This window comes from Liolophura sinensis, chromosome 7 (genome assembly GCF_032854445.1).
Source record: "Liolophura sinensis isolate JHLJ2023 chromosome 7, CUHK_Ljap_v2, whole genome shotgun sequence".
NCBI classification, from domain to species: Eukaryota; Metazoa; Mollusca; class Polyplacophora; order Chitonida; family Chitonidae; genus Liolophura; species Liolophura sinensis.
In genome coordinates this window covers 10873946-10899381 of record NC_088301.1, presented here as the reverse complement: position 1 = coordinate 10899381, position 25436 = coordinate 10873946, and the positions used below count along the sequence as shown (strand labels likewise).

The window sequence follows — 25436 nt, the reverse complement described above, 5'->3', positions numbered from 1 at the left end:
CTTAAAGAAAAATCAACTCGGCGCTACCTCATCTCGTCGATTCTATTTCAGGAATGTGTTATCGATCGCACGTAAAATATGATTGAGGTATCGCTAATAAGTTAACATGCACTGTAGCTCTGCATAATTTGCAAGGGCACACCAGAAGGAAATGCAATTTGTCCTCTATATGATTACAGAAAACACATTTACGCTTTGATTTTAAGTTTTTACGGGCGTTGTCGGAAGCCACATTTCATTTTGGAGTCCATCGGCTGAACGAATTTTGGAGCTGTTTTGCAGGTGAAGGAAACCGGAGGTAAACAACAGATTTCTGACGAATTACGGACATTCTCTTCCCAGGCGTGACATACATCATATTGGTGGAAGACAAGCTGTCTCCTGTGAACGTCATGCAAGACCACACAAGAGAGCACCAATCACAGCAACCAATGAACACAGAAAAGTCTCCAAAAATCACCACGTTTCGTTTAAATTAGCGATGGAATGGCATGATTTATTTTTGCCTTGCCACCCGAATTCAATTTTGAATTACAAATATGAACAGCAACAGTTCACTGCACACAGGTCATCCTGTTAAAGTTGAATAAAACAAAATGCGACACTGTTGACCAAATGCATGTATTTTATATGTTTTTTATTAATGATACGATTCATTTTTAAATATTACAGTAAGATAGCAGTATAAACACACATCAAGCGTGACACAGATGTACTAAAATTCATATCACTTCATATATTTACATGTATGGACATAGTGTACACCTAGCTAAAATAATACCAATAAAAGTAGTCTCCCCTTATAAAAATAAAGGTTAATGGAGGGAAACCACCGACCTCTGACAAATAATGAAAAACCTTTCATCCTGTGACTACAGATATGATCTTCTTTTGACTTTTAGCATTTATAAGTTATTTGGTTTTCAGTTTCTGTAACATGTTTTTTCCCATGGCCGTGAGAGGATTCCTGACTGATAGTTGATCTTTAGAGTTAGTTGTATCAGGTACATCGAAATAAAATGGCTGTCGCCGTTCCTCCCCAATAACTATACAGCTTATATTATTTGTTGTCTTTTTTCAGATAAGTTTGTTTCACTTCAGTTTAGGAGAAAACAATCAAATAGCACAGTTAAGTTGAACATTGGTGCAAATCTTACACAGGGATAGATACATACCATACACATGTACCAGTAACAACGGGATCAACTTTACTTACGTAACTCGAATTCCTCAACATTTTCTCACTTGAAGGAGCAATTTTCAGTGCAATTCAAACACATTTGTAATTTAGCCAATTTCAGGGCTTCACAAAAAGTATAGTTTTATCAATTAACACAGAATAATGCCTTTAGAAGATGATTGAATAAACACCTTGCAAACATTTGGAAAGGGTTGAAGAATTACAGTCCGTGTCTATCTCTCTCTCATTCTATATATGTTTACACATGTATATATAAATATTTACACATGTACAATAAGGATCACAGCTTGTTGGCATTAGTACACATACAGATGCATGGATAAGTATGACATATCTATGCTCTAATCATGTCCTCATCATCGCTCTCATCAAAGTCATCCTTATCAACAGCACCATCGATGGCTGATCTGCTCTTCTTCACCGTGGTGATGACAAACCCCAGTAAAATCATCTGTTCAACAACAACGCAGATGGGTATGTATGTATGAGTAACAAAGATTATTCTGAGCTTTGCTCTTTATATACCAACAGTTCTGCAGTTTGACAGGCTCATCAAGAGTACATTAGTCCAACAGATTTACTACAAGGACATATTCTTGCTGAAAAGAATGCTTTAAGTGAGTGAAATGATATACCAAAAGATACCAGACAGTTTCATTCAGCTTTCAGGTTGCCGTCAAATGTTCTGGGGCCACTTCTAAATAAACTTTGTATTCATCATTAGTGTGCTATAACATCATTTAAGAAAAGTGCCACAGGAAATTGGATTTTTTTGTGAATTTTTGTGAAAAAGGCCCCCTGTTATTTTACTGTCTCCTTGAGACATGGGAGTAACACTGCACTTGCATTTTTAATGCTGTAGTAGTGATACATCAAGCCAAAGACATCTGACAAGACACCTAGGCCTACCCTCATTCTTCTAATTTTTGGGACACCTGGTCTGCTGTTTTTTGGCCAATATATACGTAATTGTGCCAGGACTATCTAGTTTCTTTTTTTCTCGCATGGTTAGTCCATCTCATGAACAACATATTCATATCTTTACTTTTCCAAAAATCTGGAAGAGAAATGTAATTCTTTGCTTTCAGCGCTACTATAATTTGCGCTACTATAAATTAGAAGAAATGGGCCACCCTATTTTGAGCAGTATAAAAATAGGGTTCACTAATCCTTGATAAGAATAAACCTGGGTTTGAATCTGGGGTTGACATTACTGGGATGTCAACACCTTTACTAACCAACAGGTTACATTTGGTGTCAGAAGTCACTTTAAACTCACCAACAAGAACACCCATGTTCCCCAGTAATAGGCAGCTCCGAAAAACCACATCTTGTAGAAAAAGCGTGTCAGGAGTAAGGCCATTCGCGTTATCACACACTCTCCTGTGTAAGGAGGGTAGGATGTCATCATTTTGTCAGAATGATATGTTTGATATTAAAAAATACACACAGTTAACAAAAACTTACTGCAATAAAATACTGATTAATTTGACTATAATAATTTTAGTGCATTAGGAAGATTTGGTTCTGGAAACTATTACTCCAATTATGGGTTTACATTTATGAATTATTCCAGATGAAAAATAATGAGCCCTACACTCAAATTTTGCCTGCAATAGAGCAACTGCGTACAGCAGATTTTCTGGGTAATAACTATCACCAGGAGCTCTGGGCGACACTTTCATTGGGGAAAAAAAACACCTTAAAAGATTACATGACAGAGAGAACTCACCTGGAGGTGCATCGGTACTGCACACTGTTAAGGTACCCTGTAAGTTACAAAAATACAGTGTAAATCACCTGCAATGTCATTTTCACCAACTGATCACCATGCTGTTCAAATCTCATGAAATTTTATGTGGTTAATGTAAATCACATTTAACTTCACATGTTGAATTCACCAACTATTTAGCCTTTGGTACTACAGTTCCTACTTAGGGTAATTAGCTTATTTAATTATTTAAATTATTTAAATATTCATTCATTTATCCTCCTGAACCTTTGATACTATTTCAAACTTGTCAATTTCTAACAGCTCTAAGCTGAAACTCTCCCTACTGATTTTGTTGATCTATACAAGAAATAATGATTCTTAATCAAGTCACTGTTGTTGATTTTAGAGGGGTAGATGTGAAAAAGTTGATTCTGACCAGAATAAGCCTTGTCTTTTGTGTTTGTAGGCCTATATATGTTTATTTTTTATGTAATATTTGTTAGTTCCTTTCTTTCATCTAATATTTATAACAACCAACAACTGAACATGCATGGTTTATAACTGTTTCATTATATACCTCTGAGCAGGATAAGCCTTATCTCTGTATTTTGCACATGTTTACTTGATATTATGTTTGTTAGTTCCTTTCTTCCTTTTTCAACCGAAATCTGAACATACATCACCATGGTTCATAACTGTTTTATTATACAATGTATATCTTTGATCAGGATAATAATATACTTGTAAAAGTATGTGTATGTATCAACAATAAATCATGATCAGAAATAGCCCGCAAATGAAATTAAACTTTCTCTTTCTCATATAATATATATATATATATATATATATATATATATATATATATATATATACCGGTATATATACTTTCATGTTCACAAAATTTCCAGTCATTGAAGCAGAATTAAATTCAATATCAGGCTATACTCTATATTTAACATACAAATAAACTCGAACTGATCCAGAAAAAAAAAACCAATTCAATTTTGAGTTTTTGATTGTAAAAATTTGGATTTCTGTGAATCCCTGACATTCTACCCTACGTACATTGTCTGTGATGTAATGCTGACTGCCAAAGGAGGAGTACTGTGGAGTGAGTTCATACAGGACAATGTTGACAGCCAGTACAATCAGCATAAGGATGAAACACATGAAGAGGAGGCCCTGAGGGCTGGTGCGCCGCGGCCGGATACGGTACATCTACCACAAACAAAATAAAAACAAAGCCATCTCCTTAATGGTTACAGTTATCGGCAATCATTAATTATTACCTCCCAAAAAGAAGCTTTACATGTTTTTTTAATACATTTATTCGGATATCTTTCTGTCTGCAACTTTCTGAAAAAAAACTAATTCAGTGTTTTTCGATAAAACAGGTTTGGGCAAATCCTTATGCTGGTTTAGATTTGCACCTGGGAATTTTACATATTTACCTGTTTAAATAGAGTAGTATATGTCGCAGAGAAAAATCTAAAAGTTGTTGTATTGTTACCCTGAGCCAGAAGAACCAGATGCCGATATTCCTGATGCCAGACATGGAGCAAAATACAAAATACACAATGATGAGGTCCATAAGTATGTAGTCGAGCGGGAACACCTGTGGAAGAGAAAATACACAATGATGAGGTCCATGAGTATGTAGTCGAGGGGAAACACCTGTGGAAGAGAAAATACACAATGATGAGGTCCATGAGTATGTAGTCGAGGGGGAACACCTGTGGGAGAGAAAATACACAATTATGAGGTCCACGAGCATGTAGTCGAGGGGAAACACCTGTGAGAGAGAAAAATATTTGTTCACATCTTATCACAGTATATGCAAGACCTAATATCACCATTTACTACAACATTTGGTGACTTTTACTTTAAAACCTATGTGGTGGTTGTCATTTTCTATAATCTGTATTTATGAACTTTCCTAAAGAAGATCAAATAAAAGTTTTTGACATTAGTGACCGCTTAATTGGTGACATTTAGTCATTGAGTCAGCAGGCCTGTAATCCCTTACTAATGTGCTAATGTAATAACACAAAACCCTCAGGTACACTATACAAGAAAAGCCTTACCTTCTGAGTGAAGACCAGGACGATGTCTACTGGGTTAGGCAGGTGGCGAGTCGGCAAGGCATATCCCAGCTTGTAACCCAGGCTGTGCATCGCCTTGTCAATGCTGCAAGAAACAAATTGCCCATCATCTCTAAAAATCAGCTGTTTTTCACTGCGCGAACACTTTTAACTGATTTTATATTTCAAGCTGTAGCTTTTTATACTGTGTGTACACTATTTTTTTCAACATTATTATTTTGCTTTTTTCACATTATTTCATCAACAATAAAAGAATAAAAAAAAGTTTGGTGAAATTCAGTCGGATCCGAACATGTTCACAGCACTAGTTCACAGAATATGTTCATAGCACTTCATGTCTACAATAACCTGGTCAGGAAGAGTGAGTTGAACACCCGCATTCTACACTTACTTTGTCAGCAGGAGTTAGAGGAACACCAGCACAGTCACTAGTATAAACACCAAACTCTACACTTTCCTTGGTCAGCAGTAGTAAGATAAACACCAGCACAGTGACCAGTATAAACACCAAACTCCATACTTACTTGGTCAGCAGGAGCGAGATGAACACCTGCACAGTCACCAGTATGAACACCAAACTCTACACTTACTTAGTCAGCAGGAGAGAGATGAACACCTGCACAGTGACCAGTGTAAACACCATACTCTACACTTACTTGGTCAGCAGGAGTGAGATGAAGACCTGCACAGTGACCAGTATGAACACCATACCCTACACTTACTTGGTCAGCAGGAGTGAGATGAACACCAGCACAGTCACCAGTATAAACACCAAACTCTACACTTACTTTGTCAGCAGGAGTTAGATGAACACCAGCACAGTCACCAATATAAACACCAAACTCTATACTTACTTAGTCAGCAGGAGCGAGATGAGCAGCTGCACATTGACCAGTATAAACACCAAACTCTACACTTTCCTTGGTCAGCTGTAGTAAGATAAACACCAGCACAGTGACCAGTATAAACACCAAACTCTACACTTACTTGGTCAGCAGTAGTAAGATAAACACCAGCACAGTGACCAGTACAAAGACCAAACTCTACACTTACGTAGTCAGTAGGAGTGAGATGAACACCAGCACAGTCATCAATATTAACATCAAACTCCACACTTACTTGGTCAGCAGGAGTTAGATGAACACCAGCACAGTCACCAGTATAAACACCAAACTCCACACTTACTTGGTTGGCAGGAGTGAGATGAACACCCGCAGTCACCAGTATAAACACCAAACTCTACACTTACTTGGTTGGCAGGAGTGAGATGAACACCAGCACAGTCACCAGTACAAACACGATACTCTACACTTACTTAGTCAGCAGGAGTGAGATGAATACCAGCAGAGCCACCAATATAAACACAATGCCGATGATGACCTCAAATGGCCGCAGGACCACAAGACATTTCTGAACGAGGCTCTTGTCACAGGCCTCCAGGTGTGCATCCTCTCTGTCTAGAAGGTGTTCACTCTCCTCCAGGTTAGACACCCTCTTACGGTCACGTGATGACATCCGCTTACCACTGGCGTACTGGAAAAACAAACCGAGCATGTCATCATGTGCTTTGCAATACAACTTCATATATATTAATATACATTTTATATATTAAATGTGACAACAAAACAATATTTTAGGTAACTGTAGACCAGAATAAACAAATGTAAACAAAATAATATTTATGCATTTTCTCTTTTTACCTAATTCTGCTTATTAACGCCATGGTGAAAAATTTGCTACTATTTAAGCATTTACATAAACAGTTAGAATAAAACCCTAGATTGACCCCAGGCCACATTTCAACCCTATTACTTGTGACCATTTCCCAAGTATCACACTGTTGCCAAGTATCACACTGTTGCCAAGTATCAAACAGTTGTCAATACTTTTATTATATTTTACATCGAATAATTCAATCATACGACAGTGGCCAGTGTTATAATGGGAACTGTTAAATTGATCAGAGCCGGCAGGTAACCCGCAAGCATCCACAGGTTACTGGCAGACCTTCTCAGGTATGACCTGAGAGTAAGCCAGGATGAGCTGGGCTTGAACCCACAGAGATCACACAGGTGAGAGGCTCTGAACCATTGTCCTATGCCAGCATGCTTACCACTAAGCCACAGAGGCCACTAAGTTCAAACCGGAAACATTTATTTCGGTGTACATTTCTTGGAGAAATGGTATGGCGTGTGTCCTAAGAGATACCTTTTCTCTAATGGCAGCTGCACGAGCCCTAGTTTCCTCACGGCGACCTTGAACCTTCATTCGTTCACGCTTCACATTTCTGCTCCCCTTAATCAGACCGACCGGCAAGGCTGCCATCCCATAGCCCTACAATAAAAATGACAATACAATAAATACAATTTTACAATAAAATCTAAATGGAAACTCTTTAGATTAAAGCAATTCTTTAAAAATTGTTGAAAAATTGCTTTAAACAATGATGTGCTTATACATGGGATCAGAAACGTTCCATAAAGTGCAATAAGGTTGGCTTATTAACACAATACTGAATACTGTAGAATTTCTACAAAGTTTTTACGAACCATGTTCATCTCTTGTTGCGAAAATACAGAGAATTTTGTCAGAAGTTGAAAGTCTAATTCAGCCCTTCTAAAAAAACTTTTCTTTTAAATGAAAACCAAATGCGCAAACAGGCTACTTACAGTATAAAGGATAAGAGCAAGCATTCCAATCAGGCTGAGAGAACTGATGACAAAAGACAAGGCATCTTCCCCATCTACAAGCATAACATCCATGGGGAAAAAAAATTATGAAATGGGTAATTCACATTTGTTTAAATGATCCTTTTCTTTCTTTAATACCTAGATATTGTAAAGTTATAAGTAAGGAAAAGAGGATCTGATGCTGATGTTGACATGTTCATGTTGGAAGAGATAAATTCAGTTTATTTATTTGTTTCTTTCTCAAATGGTAAAGTTTTGCTTGATTTGAAAATTTTACTGAATTCCATAAGGCTCCTTTCACAGAACTACCTGTGCATGTATTTCATGTTTACTATTGTCTTATGGTGTTGATAATTCTTGATAATTTTCAGATGAGACGACACAGGTACTGACTGTTACTGCCCAAGTCCTTGAACAGGGACTCAATCCTTTTCCACTCTGTCTCATTCATGTTTGGAACATGTTTGGTTGGGGCAAATGCTCTGGTTAAACAAAAAAGAACGAAGACGTTGAAATTTACACGTATTCCGAATTTTCTGACCAGAACTTGGAGCAGAATTTGTGATAAGCCTGAAGGCATGCTGCAGTTCTAGTCAGAAGTTGCGCCATTTCAAATCATTAAGATTTTTGGTGTGTATGATGAGTGAGACGTGTGCACACAATGGCAGGTACAAATAAAAGCGTGAATGGAGAAGAGTGGGTAATTTAGCTTATGCAACGTTGTTTTTAAATGGAGCAACCTCTGACCAGAACAGCAGCATGCTGTCAGGCTTACCACAATATCTGCTGCAAGATCTAGTCAGAAAATCACTTATTTACATGGTGAAGCATAACAATAAATGCAAATTTGTTAAAGCTTTAACATCCTCACACAAAGGTTTCATGTTGTCTTGCATGCATGCCCACATTAGAGAATGGCCCAGATTAAAATATACAGTTCAGCAAGATAGTATGTAAAAATCTTACAAACAAGCAGGAAGAATGACCAATTTATAAAGCTGCTTTAATAGTTGCAGCTAAAAATGCAGACAAATGAAGAACAGGGTAAACAGACTGAAAACGGAAGGGCCAGGTGATATTTAAACAGGAATTGTATAATTAACTCACCCTATTAAAAGTAAGACAGCCATAATTATCACAAAGATAATGGTGAACTTGAAGGCTGAGCACAGCCTCTGAAATATAGATTTACACACAACTTGTTCATCATAAAACTATACTGATAAAAGGTTTAAATGTATATGAACTACCTGTACCAGCAAATAAGTGAAAGTCATCTGGACATTTTTCTGATCAGATTTTAACAGTATTTCAACACATCCCATACAGTCAAGCTATCTGCTCCACATCTTTCATTATCACAGCTTGTCAAAAGTGTTACCGTATTTGCATGTGTAACCGGGGTATTCGTCTCCATGTATTTGGTGGCGCAACCATAATTAAGGAGATACATGTAAATAGCAGAAAAAAAGCCTTTGCAGCTGCATATGTTGTGTGATGTAATTTCTGCGACTTAAGTCTCATCTTGCCAAGCTGGTTACTGTCCACACATCCAGTGGAAATGGCCCCAAAGGTGAGAAAATTATAAATTAACAGTTGGCTCCATCTGTGATTGATTGACTGACTTACTGGCTGGGCACTTGACAAACCTCTGGACTTACAGCCCCATCCAAGCAGGAAGAGATGGGTTCTATTAAACAGCCCACCTCATTGGTCCAGGACCTGATTGTTGCAGTGAGCCGGCGCTTTATTGCCAGGCCTCTATTTCTAACGACTACATACTACACAGTACAAGCCACATTACCGATTTCAGAGGTGTTTCTTCAGTGTCGTCCTTCTCTTCAAAGAAGAAATACATGAAGGGGAGGAGGAAAAACAGGCAGAATGTCACTATGGCATACAGACCTGGAACATACAAACACAGGTAAATAAAGTAAAAACGAATTTATGAAAAAAAGGTTTGCATGCACAAGGATGTCTACCCAGAGGTATAAAACAGGTGCAAAGAAAATATTTTCCTTGCACTAAATGTATTAACACCTAAATTTATGTAAAGAAGAGTTTTAAGTGTATGGAAATAAACAGGTATTTAATAAACTCAATTACAGAAAATGACCTAATATTTCACCCCAAAAGTATATTCTTACAGGCAAATACTTCTAATTTTTGGAGTAGAAACTTACATTTCTCCGCAGGGTCTCATCCCACCTGCCAAACATACCCCCAAACAGCTGTCTAAGATCAGCAAAACTCTCAGAATCAGGCAAAATGTGCAACTTGATCACGGGAGAAATTTTAGGTCATCTACAGCATAGCTAAACCATATTTGAACAATAATAGTAACTATATATGAAGTATAACACCTGAATTATAACACCTTAAATATTTATTTATTTGATTGGTGTTTTACGCCATACTCAAGAATATTTCACTTATATGACGGCGACCAGCATTATGGTGGGATGAAACCAGGCAGAGCCTGGTGGACGTACGGCCGGAGAGGAAGCCAGCATGAGCTGGGCTTGAACTCACAGCGACCACCTTAAATAAACTGTCAATTAAAATGCAAACACTCACAGGCTTCAGTAGTTATGATGATTTGTACGCAGTGTTTCATATTTTATCCATATACATGTACTGTAATTCTTCAACCCTTTCGCATGTTTGCAAGGTGTTAATTTAATCAACGTCTGAGGGCATTATTCTGCGTACACTCATAAAATTATACTTTTTGTGAAGCCCTGAAATTGGCCAATGCAACGAATGCAGTTTTGTCTTCAAAATCAAATCAAAAACATGAAAGTTGCTTCTTCATATGCGAACAGGTTGAGAAATGAGGGTACATGTTTACATTTACGTTCAGTGGAACAAAAAGTAGCAGTTACTTTAACCCTCATAACATAGCCATGTCTCCATTTGAGACAATTTCATAATTGAAATAATTTGGATATCAACAACAGCAGTGCCTTGCAATAAGCTGGGAGAAGGGGAGACAACTAACCGTAGTAAGCATAGGTGATCGACTCCTCCAAATCAGTCCTGGTCTGCGAGTCATTAGCCCAAGGCTGTAAGGTTTAAAGGAGACAATACTCATTCAGGTATAGACTGATTGATTTTGTGATCAACACAGCACCAATAACATAAATGTACTAAAAACTGGTTGACGCTGAATGGGCCTGAAGAATACAATTTTTTACATTATATCATTTAAATTAATGTCAAGGTCAGGCAGCAACCTGTGGATGGTCGTGGATTTCCCCGATAATGCTGGCCACCGTCGTATAAGTGAAATATTCTTGAGTTGAGCATAAAACACCAATCAAATAAATAAATAAATAAATTAATGTCATGGAATTTTTCACCAGCTTATCACCCTGTCTGCTGTACAAACATGTACACAGGCCTGAATAGTGGGTGAAAACTCACAGCAAGTAATATGTGATTTACTGTTAATCACATAGAATTCCACAAGATTTTTCAAAAACTTAATACAAACAACATAGTGATAAGTTGATGGAAAATTCTATGATTTACTCTATTTGATTAATGAGGATATAAATATTAGAATAATCCATTTATTTAAATGCTGTTTTCACTAGTATTTCCCTTGCAGATCTGACAGTGTGAAGTCAAACATGTACTCTCACACTCTCACTATCTTGCTGAAAGTGTCAGCAAGTGGTCTCAACTTAGGCGAGCCTTGACCACTGGCACATGTCCAGTGAGAATTGCACTGCTAAATAAACTTGTGATGATTTATTTATTCATTTGACTGATGTTTAATGCAGAGCTCAAGAATATTGCACTTTTTCTACAATGCCTGCCACATTATGGAGGGAGAAAACCAAACAGATCCCGAGGGAAACTTGTAGCCATCTGCGAGTTGCTGTAAAAAAAGACATTTTAATTATGTCAACATCTCTTCACATAAAGATAATAGCAGAGCCTGTCAGTGTATTTCCTGCTGTATGCCGGATACATTTTTGGGGTTATGGCAAATTTACTTTTTCATATGGCTTTTAGGCCCTACTTTCGTCCACTTCCTTCTTCCTTCACAAGATGATAACATTATAAGACTCAAAATATAACTTGAAAAAGTCGACTTACCTTGAATGTACCATTGCTGGCTTTCATGTAGGACACCAGAAAGATGTCCACAGGTACAAGAATAGAGGTCATCAAGGCCACAGCGAGGCAGATGATAGCTGTCAAGGTTGTGCTCAGCTCACTGTCATATTTACTCATGAAGTAGCGGATGTAGAGACCAGAAAATAAAAGCGTCAGCTGAAATGCAAAAATTCTTGGTACAGCATGTTTGACACAGTGTATATATATTTTGATAAGCGTACCAATCAAAAGTGTTTTATTTCAAGCTTGGTACATCATATTGATTGAAACCATGGATGCGCTAGTCAGTGGTTTCTTGCTATACATTTTGTGCATTATTTAGCTCTGGGTGACTGTGCCATGCTCTTTTATATTTGTACTGATGCTCGTGTTGTGATGGTATGATGCCCTTTGCCCTGGTGGGAAGAAATGTAAAATTTCGGAAAACTGTCAATTACTAACCTACCACCCAGGCACTCCTTTACAATGCTTAGGGTGATAGAGCACCTGCCAGTTAAAATCCTGAGATGATGGTAAATATCCATCCATATTTAAGTCCAGCATCTCCGCTCACTTGTCATTTACGAAAGAGAGCGCATGCGCCAACATGTAGCTGGATACAGAGCTATCCCTCCCTTTTAGTTGGTCCCCTTGACATTAGATGTACAAATCGCATGCCAGGGAACCAAACTAGAGCATGTGCTGTTGTTTTGACATGCGTGACCTCCACAAATGAGGCCTGTATGGGTCAGCCGTTTTGGATGCCTGGCAGTGCATGTGCGCTGTGCAGATAGTGGCCATTTCATAAATGACAAGACAGCGGAAATGCTGGACTTTAATAAATATCTCAGGATTTTAACACTTAGGTGCCCTAGGACCTTAAGCATTTTAAAGGAGTGACTGGGGGTGCGTGACTGGTTAGTGATCGACTGTTTTCTGAAATTTTACAATTCTTCCCACCAGGTCGAAGGGGACTCAGCCATGACTATGCGAGCGTCAAAACAACTATAAAAGAGCGTGGAGTAAACACATCTGTAGCACAGAGGTGGGCTGGGAAATTTGGGTGAAGGCCTATGAATTGAAATTGTATGGGAATAAATTAGCTGGCAGGCACTTGACAGAGATGGCAGAGAGAGAGGTGTAAAGAATCAGGTGCTGTCACATGGTAGAATGACACCAATTTCACTGAAGAATCTGCTTTTCACAATGAACATAAAAGAAGCCGGTTAACAACAAGCAATGGCAATATCCAATTCTTAGCCACTCTGGTATATTCTCCAAATCTAAGTAACAAACGTCCGTAAACGGCAAACGCCAAAGCTCAAAACAGTTACATTAGCAGAAAACTTAATATTAACGGCAGATGCACTGACACATTCGATTATCATCTTTCATCCTGATGTTGGACATGAAACCCTACATTCAAATATGACAGTTTGTATCGAATATTGGACACCCAGTAAGACGTTTACATTTGACATTAAAATTTTTAACCTTACGCGCATAAAAAATTGTGGATACTTATATCTATTATTTGTCCATATGAGCTACATGGTTATTTTCCATAAACAACTTACAACGATGACCACAACAAAGGGGATCCATCCAGCCGCCAAAACGCTTCCTGGAATCGACATTTTCGTTGTTGTTGTTTTTCTCACGAGAAATCACGTGACAAGTACGAGTCTCCTATACGAGGTGTTTTTCAGGGTAATGCACGTTTTCATGTATAACATCCTCTGAAAGGAGAACTTATCCAGCCAATTTGGCGGGTAACTGTGAATCACAGAGAAGATCATCGCTATTGAACAACGCAAGAAAACATGGACTTCTCGACGAAAGTTAACAAATCTCGATCACAGAGGCGAATCCAGAAGGAAGGATTTAGTAGTTACCATGCCAGCCACAATCTGCAGTTTTATACTTTGCCTCCAACAGAAATAATCTCTCTCCAGGAATTCGAGGATAGCGCAGTGGAAAGATTGAAAGGTAAGACCCAGAAAATGAAATCAGCACGAAACTTCACTTGACATATTCCACTTTGAGTAGACCCAGTGATGGTCTAATTAAGTTGTGTGAAGAAAAAGTACAAATGTTGAAAGAATTCACTATATTTTTCATGTTGTAGCAGTTAGAACGGTTGTTCAATAAAATTAAACATTGAAGTCTATTTTCAACAATTTTTGATATCTGTTGATTTTCTCCTTTCAGTGTTAAAGGCGATAGAGACAGCAGGTCTGAAATATCCCAGATCATCAGAGCAGTACACAGAGTTAATGGACAAAGAATTGAAAAACTCACGCTTCAAATCAGCAACGAAGGTAATAATTTATGCAAATTAATTCAGTGATTGTATGGGAGTGAGTTGTGGTCAGCTATTGGGACACAAAAGGCGCTGTTTCAAAATGGATCTTTGACAAGGATTGTATTTTCCCTCTCTCACCGCTGGCAAGGCTTTGGAGACAATTTGTAGTTGACAAAGCTTGTGTGGCTGTTTGAGCAGTTTAATGTGATTGCCCAAGGTAGGATGTAAATTTGTGTCAAAAATAAGATTAAAACCCAATGATCTGCATATGTAGAATAGTGAACTTACCACGTAACTGACAATTCATTTCACTTTAGGTTCACATTCTGTAACCACAAATTTTGGTTAAACTTTGTTACATCTCCTCTCTTTCTATGCGCTGGCCTCCTGTCAGAGTTGGGAAGTCAGTGATACAAAAGTGAGGCTCTCATACCTAGCCTGTTGGAAATGTGCCACTGTAATTGGTCCAATTGACAATATTTCTCACAGAACGCAAGTACCTCTAGGTCGGATCTAACTACGAAAAAACAGACTTTTATCAAGCAACTAACTTTCTGAGGAAGTGGTTAAAGGTAAAGAAAATTCTTTTCCTTACAGCGATTGGTCATGTACATTATAACCTAGGAGTGGTTTCAGATTAAATCGTGATAATTCTATTCTGAATGATATTAGCGATGTTTTTTGAGAGAAATAAACTGTAGTTTGAAATGGGTTTGAGAGTGTTTACCTGGCTGAAAGGTATTACATAACCAGCGACAACAAAGAAAAAGATCACATGGTCAGGTACAGGTGGAGCCTTTGGCAGCTGACCTCAGATGCAGGTAAGACTATACCAGGTAGGTTGAATAAGCTACCCAAGGTAAGTGGTTTTTCCTGGCCACGTTGGTTTTCTCCACCCATAATGCTGACTGTGACCGTGTATGTGAAAAATTCATTAGCATAGCATTAGCAACAATCAGATGAAAAAATAATTGCATAATTATTATAGATTATATTTCACTATTGTTCATTTATGCCAGGTAGGATATTGTGAGTAGTATGTTGTAGATACCTGTCCTGATTGTGAATGCACTACTTCAGCAAGGTGTGAGGAAAGGATCAGTCATATGTGGAAGATATTTTCATCAGAACACTTTTAAGGGATAACTGGAAAGTGTGTCAGATTGGGTTTTGTAGTTCTTTTAATCCTGCAGGTCTGTATACCAGTTCCACACACAGCTATATACAGCAGGAAGAAAATAGCTGACTCTTGAAAAAGATTACTTGGAAAACAAAATCATATTGTGATTAACAGTTTATTTGTTGCTTAAATTTCAGGTCTCAGGAGATGCAGACTTTCAGAGACTGGATCACATGTCACACTTCATTCTTCGACTGGTGTACTGTAAATCGTAAGTCACTTTTTGCAGTGCGGACAATTAAATTTTCAACAAACTGATTTAGTTTCCCCAGTGGCTCCACCAGACCTAAGTGTAGGACCTTAAGTGTAGAAATATACTATGTCAATGTGAATGATGTCCACCTAGCTAGAATTCATCGAAATATAGCTCTCTCTCATTGAAAATATTTAGATACAGTATATCTAAATGTCTTCAGTTGTGTACTGGACTTTTTGTTATTTTACAGGTACAATCAGGACATTTTAACATAAAAGAAAAAAAAATGAAATAAATATAAAAATAGAATTTTATAAAACTAACTCACTTAACATGCAATGTTTCAGGGACGACTTGAGACGATGGTTTCTGCAGCAGGAGCTAGATCTATTCAGGTACCGATTCACCAAGGAGAGATCAGAAAACATTGAGGCCTTTCTCAGTGCTAACAATCTGGATTACAAACCAGTGAGTCTGAAGATGAAATTCTTAGCAACAGAGTTTGTTTCCTAATAGTGATGATGAGTAGCGTTTACATAAAAGTTAGTTGGTTAGCGCGCTAGCGCAGCGTAATGACCAGGAGTCTCTCACCAATGCGGTCTCTGTGAGTTCAAGTCCAGCTCATGCTGGCTTCCTCTCGGGCCGTACGTGGGAAGGTCTGACAGCAACCTGCAGATGGTCGTGGGTTTCCCCTGGGCTGTTCCCAGTTTCCACCCACCATAATGCTGGCTGCCATCGTATAAAAGAAATATTGAGTACGGCGTAAAACACCAATCAAATAAATAAATAAATATTTACATTAACGGTAAAGAGCTATTTTGAGTTGCCCATAATGCATGTCTATACTGAATCATTAGACAGGCATTAGTTTACTCCGAATGGAATTGAGCCATAGCAGTCTACGCATGTTTTCAGCAAAAATGTGTAAAAAGATCTTGTAAGGTGATACTTTTAAATGTCTTTTTCAGATTGCTGAAGAAGAAAAGGCAGCGATCAGTTTACAGCTGTCAAAAGCGGGTAACATTAGCATCAGTCGTGTTGACAGCACACAGTACTACAAGGCGAGTTCTGCTTGGTGTCTGTTGTAATAATAATGTGTGCACTGAATCGTGTCCCCTTGTAATGTTCTCATTATTTGGGAAGTAAATTCTAACTGGCGTGTTGTTCGTGGCCGAGTCCTCATCTAAGTGAACAGTAAATCTTTAGAATTCTGTTGTGTTTCAGTAAACAAATTCGAGGTGTAAATTGGCAGTGAAGTTATTATAAAACTTATACTGTTGTCCTTAAAATGTGAAAAAAACATCTAAATTTCGCTTAATACTTAACTTGATGCTGCCTGGGTTTTAAAGCCGTATGGCAAGGTGGTTTGTGAAAAGAGTCAGAACTGATTTGTGAAGCTTTATGAAAGTTATCTAGCCCCAGAACCACAAATCTACAGTGTGTTTGGATTTAAAAAACAATGTATTTTGTTTTTTCCTGAACTGGAACAAAGTGAATTTATGCTTGCAGGTGCCGTTCACTGAGGTTCTGGACTTAGTGAGAGCTAAGAAGGTTTACCTGGAGAAAGGGTTTGCCTATGTACCCAAGACTGACCTGGTTTCCATCATTCTGTCTGTGTACAGAACACACCTCTCCCATGCCCTGGCAGTGAGTGGTGAAGAAACAGCACCTTAATAGTTTATGTATTTATTTTATTTTATTGTTGTATCACACCATACCCAAGAATATTTCAATAATATGACGCTGGCTAGCATTTTTAAGAGCTTAGATAAAGTTGATGCTCTCACATTGAGCCCAGATCATCACAAGATTGACTTTGTATCATGGAAAAATCATTATTTTCTCACTTATAGATGATTGTTTTATCCACCTCCTTCCTGGTCTACAATGTTTACATGTATAATGTGATACATTTCACAGCTTTTGTGTCATATTGGATGATCTCGATTTTTGTAGAGGTTGAAATATCCAACATTTTGACCCCTGTTTTACATTGTGATGGGAAATTTTCCGGATGCAAATGTAGGTGTTGTTGAATTATAGTTTTATGATACATTGTACATGTTATATTGAGGGAAATGTATGACAACTTTGTTGTGTGTAATGTGTAACGGGGCATTCTCACTACAAACCAAAGGAGGAAACTCTTTCTCAGACATAATCAGAATTGCTGGATGAAATTTGGCAGAATTTTTTTCTTCTCTTAGCAGTAACAGCACATGTGGTTTGATGGTCTCAGCAGTAACAGTACATGTATTTTGATGATCTCAGCCGTAATAGTACATGTATATTGATAATCTCAGCAGTAGCAGTACATGTATTTTGATGATCTCAGCAGTAACAGTACATGTATTTTGATGATCTCAGCAGTAATAGTACATGTATATTGATGATCTCAGCAGTAGCAGTGCATGTATTTTGATGGTTTCGGCAGTAACAGCACATGTATTTTGATGGTCTTGGCAGTAACAGTACATGTATGTTGATGGTCTTGGCAGTAACAGTACATGTATTTTGATGATCTCAGCAGTAACAGTACATGTATTTTGATGATCTCAGCAGTAATAGTACATGTATATTGATGATCTCAGCAGTAGCAGTGCATGTATTTTGATGGTTTCGGCAGTAACAGTACATGTATTTTGATGGTCTTGGCAGTAACAGTACATGTATTTTGATGGTCTCAGCATTAACAGCACATGTATTTTGATGGTCTTTGCAGTAACAGTACATGTATTTTTATGGTCTTGGTAGTAACATCCTAATTCCGTACTTACAGGTAACATCAAGAGCCTTGCCTCATCTAGAGGAGGATGGTCGCCTTATCCCGCTGTTGAATCGCCTGAGTAAATGCTACGTCGGCCAGGATTATACGACCAAGAAGTCCTCTGCTGGCAAAATTACTGCTGATATGCTGGACCAGGTTTGTATTTTGGTGTCAACAAGAGTTTTTTTTACATTAACAAGATCAAGATCATTGCAGTGTTTGTGCTTTTTATCTGAACAAATTTCCTGCTATTCACAATTTGTGTCCTTTGACATAGACTACATGTAAAGCAAAGTTTCAGTTGTGAAAATATTTTCTCTGTTGTTTCAAAAGTGCGGAATACTATTTAAATTTCCTATTTTCAAAGATGGTCACAAAATACCAAATCTTCTTACCTGGTGCACCTGGTGGGATTTGTTGTTTTCAACTTGTTTCAACACCAAGAAAAAAAACGCACATCCATATTTACCATTTGTAGAATTTAACAAGGTTCTTGATGGTTAATGCTCTGGTTTGGTGCAACCGGCAGGCTCTTGACTAATGAGGTTGTGAGTTCGAATCCAGCTTTCACTGCTTTTACTGAGGCTTTAAAAGTCAGAAGATTTGTCAGATACCTGCTGCAGGACTGTGGCTAACTCTCTGCTTTCGTCTGCTTGTAAACCTGATGGCTCAGTGACCCAGGAGCCTCTCACCACTGTAGTCCAGCTCATGCTGACTTCCTCTCTGGCTGTACCCTTTGGATGGTCGTGGGTCTCTCCAGGCAGATCTGCCCGGTTTCCTCCTACCACAATGCTGGTTGCTGTCACATAAGTGAATTATTCTTGAGTACAGTGTAAAACACCAATCAAGCAAATAAATAATTCAAATAAGCCTGACTGCTGCCATACATGTACAAATGAAAAAGTCTTATCTGTACTTGCAGCTGTCAAAGAAATCGTTCCCGCTGTGCATGCAACACCTGCACCAGTCTGTGCGGCAGACGCACCACCTGAAGCACTGGGGGCGGCTACAGTACACACTGTTCATGAAGGGTATAGGCATGGCGCTGGAGGAAGTGCTCAAGTTCTGGCGTGCCGAGTTCTGTAGAATCATGGATGTAGACAAGGTAGGGAATTCATGTATGATGACAGAGCTTTGCATGTGTATGGCCATAGCCTTTGGGAAGCGCAGTACAAGGGATATTGGGACTAGAGTCTGTGTGTACAACCTTATGGTTGTTGTCATGTCTTTTATCAATGTGGCATACATAATGGGAAGGTTTTTCTTTGGTAACGTGTTAAAGTCAGCAGTGGTATCCATCACCCCAAAATACTCACCAACATCATACTGTATATTTCAATTGTAGTTTGGTGTAAAGAAATGCGCTCTCAGCAGTAAATAACTGCGTTAAAATGATATTCTTGATGCCCACTTTTTAGTGTTTTAAAGGAGAAATTAATCAAACTTTAAGAAAAAAAACTTAATTGGCCGTATAAAGTGGATAGCCAATCAGAATCAAGGAAAATGTGTCAGTTGAAAAATGCTTAACTTTAGGTGAAATACAATATATCAAAATTCTTGAGTATGGCATTAGACATTAGTCATTGAAGATGGAACCACATCAGAATATGTGGCTATGCTGCATTATTTGTGGGACAGTGTCAGCCGTACGTGTTTTACTGTGACATCTATCCCGGCAAAAACAGAAGTTTTATGTTTTACAGTCCTGCTGGTGAATTAGGGGAACAGAGATAAATGCACAATATTTGACTAATTTAGGGAAAAATATACCCTAATTCTGTAAACCTTTTCAACTGTGACCAATATTTGGGGTAGAGAAATAATTTGCACAGTTTAATGAAGCTTATATCTTTAGTGACACAATCAAATCATTTTTAGGATCATTTTCATAGTAATTGTATGCATACATTTCTCTGAAAAAAGTGCTTTAGTGGTTGAAAAGGTTGAAGATTTACCGTCATCTCTGTACTTAATCCTTATCTGTGGTCAGATTAATAGGTTACTGAACTGAGTTGGCTCTGTATTGCAAGTATACACACTTCTGACCTAAAAGTCTTTGAGTGGGGAAGTACCTCTGTCATGCTGCTCTTAGAGTGTATATATGCCTTAACCCATTAATCTGTCCCTGCGTATATCCTATTCAGATGCATTTTAAACGTCCTTATGGTTTGATTAGGGAGTGAGCTGTTTGCTTGGTCAACTGAGTATAATTTTATCAGTTTAAACAGAGTAAAAATATGCCGTATTCATTAACATACGGAAATGTGCAAAGCTTTTGGAATTCTAAAAATGATTAAATGATTGTATGGTGAAATATTCACAATAAAGAACACAAGAAAGCTTTAGTAATGACAATAGTCCATACTTTGTCAATGAAACTTTGCTTAAAAAAAAACAGGGTCTTAAAATATTACTCTTGGAGCTGATGTTCAAATTTTTCCAGTAGGACATCATCCTACCTTCCAAACAGAATTTACACATCTCTCTAAGATGAAGGGAAAACGAGTAACATAGACGACTAAGTGTGAAATGTTTGATCATATACATTTGAAAACTACAGGATTATGTACAGTATTGAATATATATTTGTGTTGCAGTTTGACAAGCAGTATGCGTATAACTTCCGTCACAGTTTTGGTAAGGAAGGAAAGCGGGCGGACTACACCCCATACAACTGTATGAAGATCATTCTGACCAATCCCCCTGCTGCTGGAGATTGTCATGGTGAGATACTGTCTACAGGCTTGAATGTAAAACCAAATACATGTCCATGTACAGACTTGAATGTAAAACCAAATACATGTCCATGTGCAGGCTTGAATGTAAAACCAAATACATGTCCATGTACAGACTTGAATGTAAAACCAAATACATGTCCATGCGCAGGCTTGAATGTAAAACCAAATACATGTCCATGTACAGGCTTGAATGTAAAACCAAATACATGTTTGTGTACAGGCTTGAATGTAAAACCAAATACATGTTTGCGTACAGGCTTAAATGTAAAACCAAATACATGTTTGCGTACAGGCTTGAATGTAAAACCAAATACATGTTTGTGTACAGGCTTGAATGTAAAACCAAATACATGTTTGTGTACAGGCTTAAATGTAAAACCAAATACATGTCCATGTACAGCCTTGAATGTAAAACCAAATACATGTCCATGTACAGCCTTGAATGTAAAACCAAGTACACGTCCATGTACAGGCTTGAATGTAAAACCAAATACATGTCCATGTACAGGCTTGAATGTAAGACCACATACATTTTCACGTACCAGCTTCATTATAAAACCAAACACATGAAGTGAATCAGGTAGGTTGGATGGAGATCTGATTTGCTTAGCATTGTGGAAATATTTTTCATGGGTCGAATCTTCTGGTGATATCATCTTATTTTCATAAAACTGTCCCACAATTTTTTTTTTCATCCCAATGTACAGCATCTAGTTAAGGCCAGGAATTTATGTAATTGATTGAATTCAGATTTGGTCACAGGTTATTGAATTATTTGTAAATGTTGATAAATCCCTTGATAGTTGTTATAAAACCAAATATGCGTACTGTAATTCTTCAACCTTTTCGCGTGTTTGCAAAGTGTTTATTCAGACATATTCTTAAGGCATTCGTCATTATAAACTGTTAAAATTATACATTTTGTGAAACCCTGAAAATGGGCAGTCTGTCTAATGTAGTTTAGTCTCCAAAAGCAAATTACAAATGTGCATGAATTGCACTGAAAGTTGCTCTTCCACAAAAAATATCCCTACTGGACAAAATAAGAAAAAGGATTTTCAGTTTAACATTTATTCCATTTTTGGACATGTCTACATGTGTGTTGTTGTGATGTGTCTCAGGCTGTCCATATCGTCACATTGATACGGAGCTGCTGATACAGAAGCTGAGGAATAACGGCATGTCCAAGGATGGTATTGACCAGGTGAGTCAGAACTAGCCATCAGTAGCCCGTGAAAGGCAGTGGGTTACCTGGGTACTCCAGTTTTCACCTTCCATGAACCCCGAGGCCGTCATTAAAAAAATGTTTGTTGGGCATTACCTGACACCCTCTAAAATGGACCCTACACTTCAGGTTTTATTGGGATTTTGATAAAAGTTTTTTTTTTTCTCCTTATCTTTTTCTATGAAACAACCTTGAGATTCTTTATGTCTTATTTTCAGACCAGAAAATGTGTAGTTAATGTAGCAGAAAAGGTTCTAGGGAGATGACATTAAACAGGTTTTTCAGTAGGCTTGCTATTGGGACCTCTACGTTTGATCATGTATATAAATGACCTTCCACAGTATTTTTATACTTCTCAGGTTGAGAAGTTTGCTGATGACACAACTATTCATTGTAGTGCCAAAACTGTTACGGAAATTGAGACAGTTTTGAATGAAAGCCTAAATGCTGTTACTCTGTGGTGTTATAGAAATGAAATGTATTTAAATCCAGATAATCCAAATATATGTTAATAAGTGTTCAACAGCACCTCAGGGGTGTAAAAAGCAATGCCTCAAACATTAAATTGAAGACTATTTAATTGAACAAGTGTCATTAACAAATTTGCCTGGTGTTTCATCAATGAAACTCTTACATGACAGGATCATATTGATTTCATGTGCCAAAAAAAAAAAAATACCGAAAGTTCTTGGCATTTTATGGCAGAATAAGGTTAATCTGGATATGAAGACAAGAAAAACTTTTTTCATGGCTGTATTTTGCCACATTTTGATTACTGTAGTTCAGTATGAAGAACTAGTCTGCAGTCACAGATTACAGTTGACAGATTATTTAAGCTTCAAAAAAGAGCAGCTAAAATTATTTTTGACTGTAAATAACATCCTTCTACAGCCAGTTTGTGATTGCATCACATATTGTATGATTCGTCTAATTTTTAAATCTTTGCATGATGAATCATCACTGTATCTAAAAGAATTGTTTGCTAAAAACAGAGCAGTACACTATGGGTTTCTGAGGTCAACTGTTAACAGCCTTCATATTGATAAGCACAACTCTTAACTGTTATAACTCACGTTATTTGAAAAATGATTTCAACTGGTAAATTGGAACACACGCCTATTTATTTAAGATTTCAACTTCTATGGTTTACTGTGAGCATTTGGCAAATTAATCTAACGTTAATTAAGCAACTCTTATTAAAATGGCCTTAAAAGGTAGATGATAAAAGGAAATGTGCAACTTAATAAAAGCAAAATTTAGATGAAATACAGTATTTTCAGGTAAATGTTGACCAGCTTGTGTGACTTTCTTTGTAGGTGATGCAGTATGTCAAGGGAGGTCACTACCAGATGGCATGTACGCGGACATTTGAACTCAGTCACCAAGTGGAGCCGAGCTCCTTCTCTGTACAGCATCCCAACCAGTACTTTGAGGAAAGTCAGGCTTTATTGAATGGTACCAAGACAGGTCAGGCTTTTTTTTAATTTTCTTCGTCATATTTGTTTAATGTCATACCCCATTCCTTTTCTCTGTATTCAGTTGAAAGGTTATGAGGTAAGGTAAAAAAAAAAGTTGGCCACTTTCATAAAACTTAATTTATTTTTTTTTTTTTTCAGAAATGTTGTCTAATTTATAATGCAGTCAGGCGGCATATTTTATGAGAAAACGTGATGGAAGTTACAATGCTTGTCTGGCTGTTTGCCCAGTGTAACATTTGATGAAAACCACTTGTCTTTCCACCAATATGGTGTGCGTACATGGTGTCTGTTCTCAGAGGTCTTATGCCAGTTGCTCTTCTGGTCTAGCATGTTTCTGTTTTGATATTTCAGTTGTTGGCACGCCCCAGACCCCTCGAACTCAGAGGTCCAACTTATATACCCAGAGCACACCCAGCTCCCAGAAATCCAGCCAACCAGTGAGCAGCACACAGCTGAGTGGCATAGAGGAAATGGAGGATGACGATTTCCCCCAGATGTCAGCTGAGGAAGTGGAAGCTATGACTCAAGAAAACTAAGCCAATCAGCAACAGCAGAACTCTTGGGATTGGCCAATCACATTGAAGGAATCATCAGGGAAATAATATCCAATAAATGTGGGGAACACTGAATATGCTATCAAGGAGGAAACAGTTGCTTCACAAGAGCCCATGCAGGGATTCATGCAGTCTGATCTTTGATGAATTTCTGGACTTTCATTACCAGCTCACTGCCCTTCAGCACCGCTGTTTGGCAGACTGTATGCTTATATTTTGCAATGCTATATAACTGGGTAATCGACATATTAGCAAGAAAATTAAAATTTTGCTCTGGATAGATGTCGGGAATTTGAGACGTTGAACAAGCAGTCTGTAAACCACTTTTAGTTTACTTTGAAGAAAACTTTCAAAAGTTTTTGTCAGTTTAATCAATTTCCAGGACTTCCAAAGAAAGTCAGTGACCTGCAAATTTCATGAGAGAATTTTCCAGGGCTGGATGAACCTTACTATGAATATTCCTGGAGGAAGCAATTGCTCTGTGAGCCTTGAGTAGCCAAGTGAGCCTTGAGGAAATCATTGCTCTGCAGGCGCCCACAGGTGAGCCAGGAGGAAACCATTGCTCTGCAGGCACCCACAGGTGGGCCAGGAGGAAACCATTGCTCTCCTGGCACCCACAGGTAGGCCAGGAGGAAACCATTGCTCTGCAGGCACCCACAGGTGGGTCAGGAGGAAACCATTGCTCTGCAGGCACCCACAAGTGTGCCTGGAGGAAATCATTGCTCTGCAGTAGCCAAGTGAGCCTGGAGGAAATCATTGCTCCGCAGGCATCCACCGGTGGGCCAGGAGGAAACCATTGCTCTGCAGGCACCCACAGGTGGGTCAGGAGGAAACCCTTGCTCTGCAGGCACCCACAAGTGGGCCTGGAGGAAATCATTGCTCTGCAGTAGCCAAGTGAGCCTGGAGGAAATCATTGCTCTGCAGGCACCCACCGGTGGGTCAGGAGGAAACCATTGCTCTGCAGGCACCCACAGGTGGGCCAGGAGGAAACCATTGCTCTGCAGGCACCCACAAGTGTGCCTGGAGGAAATCATTGCTCTGCAGTAGCCAAGTGAGCCTGGAGGAAATCATTGCTCTGCAGGCACCCACCGGTGGGTCAGGAGGAAACCATTGCTCTGCAGGCACCCACAGGTGGGCCAGGAGGAAACCATTGCTCTGCAGGCACCCACAGGTGGGCCA

General features: G+C 38.3%; 2 protein-coding genes across 2 annotated transcripts; one reads left to right on the top strand and one right to left on the bottom strand.

Moving 5' to 3' along the window:
- Positions 1-624: 624 nt before the first annotated feature.
- Positions 625-13475, bottom strand: LOC135470312 (probable lysosomal cobalamin transporter). Its single transcript, XM_064749173.1, has 15 exons — positions 13392-13475; positions 11815-11991; positions 10709-10772; positions 9512-9612; positions 8815-8882; positions 8101-8189; positions 7687-7760; positions 7226-7351; positions 6333-6550; positions 5000-5102; positions 4426-4530; positions 3981-4133; positions 2934-2970; positions 2481-2584; positions 625-1652 (listed from the first exon to the last, which is right to left on the bottom strand). The coding sequence occupies exons 1-15, from the start codon at positions 13449-13451 to the stop codon at positions 1536-1538; spliced, it is 1596 nt and encodes a 531-aa protein (XP_064605243.1). The 5' UTR covers positions 13452-13475; the 3' UTR covers positions 625-1535.
- A 123-nt stretch (positions 13476-13598) lies between these two features.
- On the top strand, positions 13599-24584 carry LOC135471424 (DNA primase large subunit-like). Its single transcript, XM_064750656.1, has 12 exons — positions 13599-13803; positions 14026-14135; positions 15437-15510; positions 15843-15963; positions 16464-16556; positions 17005-17142; positions 18275-18418; positions 19185-19367; positions 20860-20986; positions 22122-22204; positions 23542-23692; positions 24055-24584. Exons 1-12 carry the CDS (start codon positions 13638-13640, stop codon positions 24237-24239), a joined length of 1575 nt encoding a protein of 524 aa, XP_064606726.1. The 5' UTR covers positions 13599-13637; the 3' UTR covers positions 24240-24584.
- The last annotated feature ends 852 nt before the right edge of the window (positions 24585-25436 follow it).